General features: G+C 38.6%; 3 protein-coding genes across 3 annotated transcripts; 1 reads left to right on the top strand and 2 right to left on the bottom strand.

Moving 5' to 3' along the window:
* Positions 1–276: 276 nt before the first annotated feature.
* Positions 277–2,162, bottom strand: LOC122411079 (uncharacterized). The gene is made up of 3 exons (XM_043419604.1): positions 1,501–2,162; positions 1,219–1,383; positions 277–739 (listed from the first exon to the last, which is right to left on the bottom strand). Exons 1-3 carry the CDS (start codon positions 1,664–1,666, stop codon positions 501–503), a joined length of 570 nt encoding a protein of 189 aa, XP_043275539.1. The 5' UTR covers positions 1,667–2,162; the 3' UTR covers positions 277–500.
* Positions 2,163–7,074: 4,912 nt separating this feature from the next.
* On the top strand, positions 7,075–9,226 carry LOC122410603 (uncharacterized). The gene is made up of 2 exons (XM_043418864.1): positions 7,075–7,501; positions 7,630–9,226. The coding sequence occupies exons 1-2, from the start codon at positions 7,104–7,106 to the stop codon at positions 7,814–7,816; spliced, it is 585 nt and encodes a 194-aa protein (XP_043274799.1). The 5' UTR covers positions 7,075–7,103; the 3' UTR covers positions 7,817–9,226.
* Positions 9,227–9,746: 520 nt separating this feature from the next.
* LOC122410394 (enoyl-CoA hydratase domain-containing protein 3, mitochondrial) lies at positions 9,747–12,539 on the bottom strand. The gene is made up of 6 exons (XM_043418485.1): positions 11,822–12,539; positions 11,351–11,434; positions 10,948–11,121; positions 10,466–10,656; positions 10,223–10,383; positions 9,747–10,080 (listed from the first exon to the last, which is right to left on the bottom strand). Exons 1-6 carry the CDS (start codon positions 11,861–11,863, stop codon positions 9,848–9,850), a joined length of 885 nt encoding a protein of 294 aa, XP_043274420.1. The 5' UTR covers positions 11,864–12,539; the 3' UTR covers positions 9,747–9,847.
* Between the last annotated feature and the right edge of the window lies 1 nt (position 12,540).

Genomic DNA, 12,540 nt, shown 5'->3' with positions numbered 1-12,540 from the left:
GGCTTTTTTTATTGATCGAACCGTGTCGAACATATTCAATTTCGAAAATTGCAGCTATCTCTCTCGCACTCACGGTGGCGAGATAGCGATTGCTGCACTCGACGTATCCTGATAATGTTGTCATCTCTCTTTCAATCTCATAATTTTCGACAAATATTTCAGCAACCATGAGTAAATTTTTCGCAAAAATAGAATCCCTAGAAAAATGTCGGATTTTGAAAATTTTTTTGATATCTGGATTGGGAGAATGAAAAAAATGTCCACGTTTCTCACACATAAATAATAACTGTTTGTTTATCTTTATCACATACACGAGAAATCACAAGGGTTACTGAAGAACTTAATAATATTTTTCGAAGTCTTTTGTCACTGACTAATTTTCGCACGTCATAACAGCAACGTTAAAAATTTATTTCCGCGATGGAAAAAAAACTTTTTATTTACTGCGTCGAACTCTCATTCTACATGAATACAATTTTTCAAGTAAATGTGTGATCCGTTTAGATCGTGTTTCCGGTTCCCAGGAATTGGCGAACCTGCGCGGCGGCTGAATTTTCGATCATTGGCTTCGTTGGGGGTCCGTTACGAATCGTTGGCCCCCAAGCCGCCGCTGTCGCCGCGTTCATCGCGTCGTCGGCGTCAGTGTTTTTCTTGAAATTATGCACCGAGTAACGATTGTACAATCCCCAAATGCTGTTCATCAGTTTACTGTTGTATTTCAACGGCGTTAATTCTCTGCCTGTAAAAATAACGAATATTTACAGTAGCACAATTTTACTAAGAGGTGAAATTTTCAACATTGACCACGAATGCACGAAAAAAAAAGATTTCACATTGAATTGAATTTTTATTAGTCGTAATTTTTTTATACAATTTTCGAATCCTATTTTTTCTATAGAAAAAAAAATCCATAATCAATTCGAAATAATTATCCTAGAAATTGTTCGATAACAGAAAAGTTATTTTATTATAAAACATGAAAAAAAAATGATTATGGATCATTTCGATTCAAGATTTTCAATCGAGGCTATTACGAGTGAAAGAAAACATTTTGTGGAGAAGAAAACGAGAAAATTGAGCAAAGAAATGAAACCACTACAATAAGGAGACCTAATTTTTCGTTCGAATTCAATTGTTTCGACGAAATCGAACTGACAGGGACTCGAAAAATGTGAAGTTGAATGAAGTCAAGCTAGTAATGAAAAAATCTTTGCTCACCCTCTTCTTGAGAGTTTTTCTTGGAGTAGCCGGTGTCCTGTTTGCTTTCTTTGTCGTTGCCTCCCCTCTTTTCCATCTTGGAAATGAGAAAACGACGCTCGTTATTCTCGCGGACTTTACGCACTGCGAAGGCACCGTGTGGTATCGCGGCCATTGTCAAGCAGCCTGCGAAGATAACAAGAGCGAATAATGAGAATAATCGAAGAAGCGTTTGAAGCATTATTGGAGCGAGTGGAGTTGCATAGAGGAGAAAAAGCGTTTGAGATTATGAATTTTACTAACCGTCACAGTTGTCAAAGAACAAATCACGTATTTCTCGTTTCGTGAGCTTCTTGCTCGGTTTTTTCGTCTCTTCCGGAATGCCTTTCCGGACAAACGAACGCTCCTGCTGCTTCGTCGACGCCGCGAATCTCATACAGATCCTCCCGATATTCCTTGAGGATTTCATAAACTGTTATTTGATCGTTTAGCACTGAAAAACACGCTACTTTAAGTTCCGATATATTTATCCTTTGTTTCTTTTTTCCCCGTTTTGTTTTCGTCGTTTATTGACACTTTCGAAGATTTCGAACCACGATTATTGTGTTCTCGGTTCGCACCACACGTTTTTCACACACCAAACTTTGCAGCAGCTCAAAATCGTTTCCAAACTCGAGTAAACGATCGAGAGAGTGAGTTACGTTATACTGAACTCGTGCCGGCACGATCGCTCTGATATATCAGTTTTCCCAGAGGTCAAGTGACTGAGAGGGGGCCGTTGGTTGTATGACGTTTGATATCGGCCACTGTTGGACCCCGATGAACCTTCTCGTAATTTATCTCTCGTCTCCCCAGCGGTTTTGCCACTGACCCAACAAAGCTTCCACAAACTTCGAGCCTTTTTTCTTTATCGTAATATGTCACGTATGTTTATGGGATACACAGAATCTCGCACTCTTCGCGTGGAGAAGTAGACGCGGGAATAGAGCTTTACGCCGTGCTTACAGCGCCGGGCTAGAGGGACGACTTTTTTTCGAACTAAATTTACGATTCTGACGGTTACGAAATTTGTTTTCTTCACAGGGGTCCGAATTGGACTTCTCGTACGTCACTGTAATAATCGTTGAAATTACGATATTCGAAGTTTCAACACCTCGCAATAATTACAGTCGAAAGTAATGAGTTTTGCACTTTATTGATAAGTCGAGACGGCTAAGAGAGGTTAAACGAAAGACGAAATATTCTCAGGTCCAATTATATCTCGATGGGTCCAGAGGACGTCTGAAGCTACATTAATTAACGAAAATAAATGTACACTAATGATAATATCCATGATTTTCCTCGTCCGAACTCATTTACCGAAAACGTTATTCCGAAATACAAAAAAAAATATCGGGGCCGCATGACGATGCGCACGTATCGCTCTCTTATCGGTGGGCTTAGCAACTCACAAATTTTTTTCACGTCGGACCCACACAATGCGATTATTATAGCTGGCCTTTCATCCAGACACCAGGAAGTTTATCGTATCTCGGGAGATTTGAAATGACGTTTGTACAACATCGGAAGAGTCGCTATTTTTGGGACATCGAGTCTGTGACGTATCAAAGATTATCAGAGTAAAAACGACGCTGAAGTTTGCAACGTTGGAGTCCAACGAAATGAAGGAAAAAAACACTTGTAATTCACCGATTTATTTGACGAAGCATCGGTGTTGGTTGAAAAACCACGAGTTTGCAAATTCGGGAGGGAAGAAAATTGGAGAATCACTCGAATTATTGGGGAGTTTTTTTTTACATCATTTCGTTGGACTCCAACGTTGCAAGCTTCAACGTCATGAGTAAAAATACGGTTCCTTGTATAATAATCACGCGATTGTTGAAATTCACTGGAATTATGGTCTTTAGAATAAATTCGAATGTCCAGGATCATAAAATATCGAAAATTGAGGTTATTGAATTAACCTGAAAAAAAATTAAATGAGTATTCATCGCATCCAGGTCCTTCGAATTAATAATCGAATTGGAAACGTTTTCTTGCGTAAAAAAATTTTGGCGTTGGCCAAACCATCCAACGGTTAGTGTGTGGAAAGAGAAAGGAAGTAGAATTTTTTTTTTGTTCCAATCATACGAGGCTATTGGTTCAGAGTTCAGAAGTTTAATCATAAAAATTATTTTTTTTGCTTTTTTATCAAGAAGAAAGTAGTGCACGTTAAGTGACGTTTTTATAACGAGAATCATGGAATGAAATTTGTATAAAATGGTAAAGAGTATCGAAAAAATGGGGGAAAAGATTTTTGACGTTTTTTTTTATGGCTGGAATTCTAGGATTAAAAACAATAATAAGTGGGTAGTGAAATGACACGAGGATGGTGGTGCTCAATACAAAGTCTCAAATTATTTCTATTACTTTGTGCGAATGCGTGAACTCATTTGACGATACGCGTATGATGTCCTAGTAGCATCTTGAACCAGTTTACGCTAATATTTTTTTCACGAAAGGTTATCGTTTACTCGTGATCGCATACGGTTTGAATATCGCCATCGCGAGGCCAATCATATTCTGACACTCGCACGAACTCGTGCGTGAGTCGAATTAGAAGCTTTGTGCGAGTGAGAGTTCATTCGGATGATTGAAAGACGAATAAATGTCTCGTGTCTTCTTTCGAATTTCTCAATAAAACGTTCCAACCGATAAACGTCGATTTTGATTTTTCCAAAGAAATTTCTTCACTTCATTTCACTTGTGGGAACAAAATTGGTTTTATCGAAAAGAGTTAATTTGATTATTGAGATTCGAACACTGGAACACTCATATTTAGTGAAGCAGCCCCAAAGTATGCGGCGAAGCAAAAAAATTGTTCGAATACAATCACTTATGGCTTCGATGAATCATAGAAAATTTTCACGGTTAAACTGAATCGTTTGTCATTCCATAAAGAATGATCGGAACTGCCAAACTGCTTGTGTCCAATTAACAAAGTTGATTCAATTTTTTTGCTCAGTGCCCTTGCCGATGCGTTTTGTGTACGAATGAAAATCCCGAAACTGTAATTTCATTTGTTTGGTGTTTTGAATTTTGGCCAATGGCCAAATTATTGCAAGAAATATGGTCTTCACGAATGTGAGAAAAAGTACGATTGTCGAAAAAAAAGATGTCTCGAGGCCTCGAGGCTTATCGCGATCTCGTGTACTTTGGAACGACAAAAGAATAGTCGAGGCCGACGATGCAATTAATTTCACACAATACAAAATATCCGAAGCATTCTCTCGTGAACTGTGTGAAAAGTCATTTTTTTCTGTTTTTCTATTAATCGCATAATTTTCAATGCCCTAATATAAGACTGAAAAGACTCGCCAAATGCACGTGCAAAATGAACATGTTTTGCATATTTTTTCTCGCCGAACCATCGTAAAAGGTTAAACACTAAAACACTCGATGGTAGGAACGCGCGAACGAGAGATAAGAGATGCGCGTGTGAGGCATAAAAGAAACGTTTGAGGAAGGCAAGCACGTAACAAGATCGAGGGAGCTTACGAGAGCATAATCACGTAGCCCCGTCACGAAAATACACGAGGAAGGATGATAGCGTAGCCATAAAAACGATAAAAACAAAACAAACAAACGCTCAGCGTAAGCGCCAAAACAAACTGAAGCCGGAGGCGCCACATTCGCGGAGTTAGTGGGGGCAGAGGCTCGGCAAATTTTTCGTGTGAAAAGTTCTTTCAAGTTTTGATGGAAATACGATTTTATTCATGGGAAGGTCGTAAAAGCATTTTGGTAACTTGCAATATTTACCGACAAATAATTGAATTTTAATTTTGGTATTTTAACCTCGGTAAATATATTTTCATAGCAATTCCATTTTGGGCTTTCGGAAGTTCAGTTTTAGAGGGAGAAAGAAGGAGAGACAGAGAGAAGAAGGAACAAAGGAAAATGTTGACCTTCGAGGACCCAATTTTCTCGAGTGAATCAGGCTTTAAATTTTTCTCTTCAAACTCTAACTCCATTTTTTTTTACTTAATGATTAAGATTCCGTATCTGTCAATATTTTAATTAAGAGCTTCGAATCGTTAGACTTTCATATGATGAGTGTATTTTTGGATTCGATATTTGACTAATTTCGATATCCACAGTTTCTCTTCGAATAATTGTTTTTATCTCGACTAGTTCGTCGAAAATTGAAAAAAAAGCACAGTTATTCAGTAATGGCCGTGGCTCTCGTGCCGAAATTGCCGAAATATCGAACTCGGGCACGTTTTTCGGACTATCATAAGTGCAAATGAGATTTATTCGTATACTTGTGGCGCGCACACGTAGCGAATATATGCAGAGATGGAAAAAGGACGGAAATAATTTATTAAGGATGCGATAAGCGATAACCCAAGCGGTCGCGTTGATTTTATGCTTTTTCTATGTACTCAGCGTAACTTATTTCACGCCAAGGATTGCCAAGGATACGGAGCGACAACAAAGGCGGGTAAACATATATTTATGCATTTATTGATGTTGCACGCACGCACGCATCGCAACGTATGCATGTCAATAATTGTTCGTTTCCTGTCGACCGACACGTTTTGATTCTCGCATGAAAGGTATCGAATCGATGGAAATGTAGCAGCGATTTGTGCGGCTTATGAATAATTTCATGTACTCAAGTGAAAACTGGACATTTTTTTTTTTTTATTAGCTTTCATTAGCTATTAGCTTTTCAGAGAAAAATGTCACTGAAGAGTTGCAGAATTTGGAAAAGCTCAGTGTCAGGAGCCAGCGGAAGCGATATTTATGGGAATTTTGACGGAATGAATTTTTTTCATTTTATGCAATAGCGACGAGGTCGATCTGCATTCGTAGCAATAGAAATGAAAGCCCCGGGTCGTTTCAGAATTTTGACGATTGAATGATCGCTCGATATCAACTTGACACTAAGAATTTTAGAAAAAGCCTGGACCAGGAAATAGTTGCACTATTTCATAGTCAATATGAGATTTTCCTAACGTTTTTTTATTCGGTCTTCGTCAATAATAATTTATGTATGACGAATATATAAGTGGTGAAAGGAAAATACAAACACGTGTCGACTACGATACTGATAGCGCGTAATACCGATTTGAATTTGCGTGAGGAATAATAAAATTGATGAAAAATGTATTTCGAATGAATAATAAATGGAAGATGAAACGTATCGATGTCGCAATGAAAAAAGTGAAAAGGGTCTACTCTTCACCTGCTATCAGGCTCGGAAGTAACGTTCAATGCAATACATGGCTGAAATTGAAACCCAGCGGAGTTGCAAGTGAACAATGGTTTACAAAATTAATCAAGTCATTTTCGTCGTTGTAAACATTCGCCGTTAAAAATCTCGATAATCGGCTAATTACGGTGAAAATTCTAATTCTTGTTTTTTTCTTACCCTTGCGAAAAGTTCAGGATAAAAAATGAAAAACGCCGTGATTGTTTGTGCGCTCGTACTTTTCGGGTCGGTTTGCCATCCCGTACAATGTACCGATTGGGTGGACGAAGTGACGAAATCCATAATCGAACATGCGGAATGTCGTCAGGTGAAGTTAATGACACGTTTGAACGACAACGAAGTTCTCGAAAATCCATTAATCGAAGAATTGTACACAAAGTTGATGAAAAGTTTGCCTCCTTTGAGAATCAATTTCGGTGCGGATTTCAAACTTCCGGAAAACTCAGTTCCCGACTGGTCAAACGCAACGAGAACTCCGATCGACACTTCGGCGACTCTTTTTCTCTTCGTCATCGAGTCTCGGGATAGTTTGCCAATTCCAATGGCCAAACGGTTCATCGACGCAGTCGCGGAAATGGCCTCTTATCACTACAGCCCAAAGTATCTATTGGTCACTTCCCTTCGAACGCCGAGTTATAGCTTCAAAGAAATCATGGAGTACGCTTGGACCAAGAAAATCCTCGATTTCACAATCCTCGAATTGAACGGATCTCAATGGGGAGCGGTAAGATCGTCGATCCTCATAAATAGATCAAACGATCGACCGTTTATTCATCATTTCAATCCGTTTAAAAACGAATACACGAAGAAAATTTGGACCGCACTCATGATTACCTTGTTTCCCAATAAACTTACTGACATGTCCGGTTATCCTATGAGAATACTACCGGTAAACGTCCCACCATACATACTGGCTGGATTCAACGGTAGCGCAGTAACCTCGGTCGGTGGGCCTAACTCAGTTTTGATGTTAATACTTTTGCAAAGTCTGAACGCTACTCCAGAATATGATGCAGGATTACGTCGACTCGATTCATCGGATCTTTTGCGGTACGTTTACATTTTCACACAATTACGCGACATAGATGTAATACCTTTTCTGGCTTCAAGTTATACTCCGAGCTGGAATGATTCACAACGAACATTCCCGATAATGTACAGCCAATTCTGTTATTTAGTACCGATCATACCGACATCAGAAAACGCTTTCTCCGTTCAAGCTTCCCCGACATTTCTTCTGAGCATTGGAATCATCTTGATCTTTTGGATCTTCATGCGGTTGCTTCGAATAAAATCGTATTCCTCGAAAATCTTCACAATTGGCCGCGTTCTCTTTGGTGTTTCGGTGCGCCAACAGCCTGTTAATGATGTCGAACGAATAATTTTCGCGTGCCTACTCGCCTTGAGTGCTATTTATTCATCTACAATCTATACCGCGATGACGGACGTGGCTTTAGGGAAAGCCGGTGAAGTTCCGTTTGAGAGTTTTGAAGACCTCGTCAATTCGGAATTAATGATTGGGCTATCCACTTTTAACATGGACCGGACTGCCCACCTCTTGCATAAAGAATTAAACATTTCGAAAGATAAGGTGTTACCGAAATGGGATTCAATAGATTGTATACAAACAGCGATTAGAGACAAAAACGTTACCTGCTTCATACCGTATGCGGTAGCGAAGTTAGGCATCAAGGAATTCGAAAAGCAGGGGCTTCGCATCGTCAAGATTGGAAAGCCTTTCCTTTGGAATGAAGTTGCAGGTTTTGTCACAGGCAAGAGATCGCCGTATCGTTCGGTACTCGATAAAAAAATCATGAGATTGCATGAAACTGGAATTATTCAGAAGATTTACAAGGACGTACGATTAGGAGACATCCTGAATTTCAATTATTCGGATTCAAATATTTCAAACACTGGAAAAACCGACGATCCAACTGGTGCGCACGCTCTGCTCCTCCAGCTAATGTTTGTCGCCGTTATTGGCTATTCGGCGTCATTCGTCGTTTTTATTCTTGAAATTCTCTACGATCGTATATCGAAGTTTATTTCGAAACGTAAAAACCGTCAGCGAAGAATCCGTGTTCGATGTCTGGCTCCACCGCGCATCAACGTTCAGAAGTTCCGAATGACGCCGCAAAATACGGTTCGGCCACCGTTGAAGCTGTACACCGGTCCGCGCATCAATCGCTGAGCGGGCGGCAGTTTTCTCGAGTTTCTATAATCGCGCTTATTCACTAAATCTTTGTACTAATCCAGTCACCTGTATCGCTTGTTTTCTGCAGCAGAATTAGAAATGTGAAAATAAGAATTCATTATTATGTTCCAATTGAATTAATGTGAGAGCTTGTGTTTTAAGATTCCTCGAACAAAATGTTCGAAAATATTTATCAAGAGTTAGAATTGAAATTTATCAACTACAATTACGATGCACAAAGTCTTTCGATTAATCCGTCACACATTTTGAATAAAATTCACTTATGGAAGCCTTTATTTTTTCGTCACTCTTTTAACGTCACGTTAATTTATGTAATTTCGATTCTTCGATCAAGAATTTCTGGTTAAAAATCTTCCTATGCTTGACTCAATGTTCAATTAAAAATTCATAATCAGAGAAATTACACACTGCTATGTTTGTTTCAGTCGATGAAAAATACAAAGTCAGCAGTAATTTTCTCCGTACTCGAAAACTCAAAAAATCAACAAACATGTTTTCCAACATATTAAAATAGACTGGATTATCTCAGTTGAAGCTTCATTCGGAATAAACAGCTTCGATTTTTTAATTTTATCCCGTATCACTAATAAGTCGTTCTTTATGTAATATTTAATAAACTCTCTGTTTAAACTGTTCAGATCGTAAAGGCGTCTGTCTGTACGTCCGTGGTGCGTGCACGCGCCCATGTATATTTCGTACTTCCTTTGCCCGCATCACAGTGTGCTTACACCTCGCTCCATGCTTACGTGCGCGCGCACGTCGACCGTTGACGACGCATTTTCGTTTATCTTCTTCTAAAAATCCAAGCCACGGAATATATTGTTACTTGTTAAAAATTTGTGACTTCCAGACGTCCCGAACCGAATCTACCTCAACTTTTAATGAATCACAATCGCGACGTATCAAAAGTGTAATCGTTGAACGATCAACTCTTCTTTTCATTAATTATTTGATCCGCCGTAATGTTAATGTAATTTTGGTTCTAAAGTAACACACGCGATGTTCATTGTTTCGTAAGTTATATCTCTCAATTTTTTCCTATTCTGATATCGTTGCTCGATAGTAATAACGAACACGAAATTTTCGTAAAGCAGGAATATATTTCAATTTACATCTTATTATTTAGCTGTAATAATTATCACAGTCCGAAGAAGGTAGAAAAGGAATAAGGGACATCAAATTTATTTGTCTTTTTTGAAGTCGTGTCCCCAAACGGGTTTCCTTTTTTCGACAAAGCCCCGAATACCTTCCTGAGCATCCTTGAGCTCGAGATTATTGACCATTATTTCAGCTCCCAATTCGTAAGCCGAAAAATAATCGAGGTCGAGTTGCTCGTATAAGAATTTCTTTCCAAGGCTTACGACTGCACGACTTTTTGAGGTTATGGCGTCTGTGATCGTTTTGACTTCAGCGGCTTACCGTTCCGATAAAAAAAACGTTTATTTATCAAGTGGATCGATCGGTGAATTTTTTTCTTGTAACATTCGGTGAAGTCGTTATAACATTCGAACAGTTTTTTATGGCCACTTTTTTTTCTTTATTGTTTGTTTACTCACCGAGGTCTTCGTTGGCGGTGACCTTGCTAACGAGACCAACAGCACGAGCTTCTTTCGCTGTGATTGGCAGGCCCGTAAAAAGCATGTGCGAGGCGACTTTTCTTGGAATATTTCGAACCAGAGGCACTCCTGGCGTGGAACAAAATATTCCGAAATTTGCTCTGAGAACAAAAATATCGAAAATTTGAAAAAAAAATCGACATCCCTTTTAATCGTTGTTTTACTTTGGACCTGTCGACGTACCCGGGAGTTGAGAAAGTACTTCGCTCTGTGCACACAGCTATGTCGCACGCACTGACCAACTGACAACCAGCAGCTGCCGCCAAACCGTCGACTGCAGCAATTATCGGAACCGGGGAATTGGCGATCGCTTTCATCAGTTCTGTTGCCGTTGCAAAGACGTCGCGGTGATATTGTCCACCTTGTTCGCTGGTCTGACACAAAAGAATCTTTCACGCTCACGTTACTGCTCAAATACTGTTTTCCAAAAAAACTTGTTTTTTCTCAACGACTTTCACTGAAAAATCGTTTTTCGGATTTTTTTTTTTGGAGGAAAAATTAGGCTGAACTATTTTCGAACGTTTCTTTTTTCGATTTTTTCACCGAAAATTTATTTTTCAACGGAACGTCAAGATTAGAATGAAAAACAACATAATTTGGACATTAGGAATAAATGTACACTCAAGATTATTTTCCTGGAACAAAAGTCTCGATGTCTCACTCACCAATTCCTTCAAATTGTGCCCAGCAGAAAAAACCTTGCCAGGATCAGCCGTGATGACGATAGATCTCAGTGACCCTCTATCCTCATCTCTGGTTATATTCCATAATATAATTTTCATCATCTCGAGAGACAAGGAATTTCGAGTTGAGGCGTGGCATAGCTTTATAGTTTTCACCTTTTATTTCACAAAAATAAGTTGCAGTTTCCTCCCGGCTAATGTCAATAACCTCATATCGTACTTTAACTCAAAATTCATATTACGCGGATAAATCTAATTTATTTTAAATTCGATAAATTGAACAACCATATATCGAGTTTTAATTATCGTGCATTTATTAAATTAAACTTCGGAATAGTTCGAGATTTCTAACTGATGTCATAAGTGCATAAAAAAATTAAAATACCCCATTATCTTCCGTTGTTTCAACGTATTTTTCGTACTCCACGGTAGCATTGGCTGCATAGTTCCTGGAAACACATCGTCCGAGCTGTGTAACGGAAATATGAAAAAAAAAAACGGATTCTGCATTACTAACGGTTATTTTGAAAAAATGTGAGAAATGTCAATTTCACATGAGAATTTTTTTAAGCGATTCCGTTCGATGTAATAAAATAAAAATAATAAGATAATGTCGAGATTTAAGCCTCATCCGGCATCAACAAACGGTCCGCGAAAATTTCAGAACCAGACGTTAGCGCCATCCTTGGAGCTTCTGAGGAAAAAGAAGCTACAAAAAGCAGCTCATAGATCTTTCGAGTTACGTGTTACGTGTATTTATTGTCGCGTCAGATAAATCGCTGGAATGCCGAAATAACCGTTTGCGTGCAAAAGATTTGATTGCTTAATGATTCAGTGCAATATTTTTGTAATTTACCTTAGACGTGGCGAGAATTAATTTTTTTATTGATAAAGACATGATTTGCTGCGCGTTAAAAATCTAAACGAGCACCAATAACAATGAGACGAATGAGTTGTGCGCAGATTCAGTCGACGGTCGACTCGTCACGCACTTTCGGATGATAATATTGTGAAAATGTTAATGATCAATTGATCAGAGCGATTTAACAATAACGGCGAGTAGGGGACGGGGAACTGAGAAAATTTTCCGTAAACCTATCACAACTTGTTTTTAACTATTCCGTATAAAAAGAATGGTTGGGTATTTTGCGTTGTCCGTGAATCCGGATACAAAGATTTTGGTTTTGTCGCACCGACGAACGAGTGCGCCAAATTTAAATCGAAACAATTTAAAACCTGATTTCTACGTCTTATGATGCCATCGGGTTAATTCATTGCACTCAATTTTTTTTCTAACCGTATTAAACTTTTTTTTCTAACACGTGGAAAAACGCATGCATTATCCGGTTTTTCTTATCTTTCAACAGGGTGGAAAGGAGTGTATGAAGTTTTTTCTTTTAAATTATTGTTTTATTTTTAAAAAGAGAACTGAAAAATATATAAAAAAAAACTCGAAGTTGGGTAGATTAAAGTTTGTAAAAACAGTTTCATAAGCAATCGCACCTTTTTCATAAAAATTCTACTGCCCATTTTTTTTTCTGTGCAAATAAGTAAGACACAAGATGCAAAAGTTAT

This window comes from Venturia canescens, chromosome 5, assembly GCF_019457755.1.
Source record: "Venturia canescens isolate UGA chromosome 5, ASM1945775v1, whole genome shotgun sequence".
NCBI lineage: Eukaryota > Metazoa > Arthropoda > Insecta > Hymenoptera > Ichneumonidae > Venturia > Venturia canescens.
This window is presented reverse-complemented; position numbering and strand designations above follow the sequence as displayed.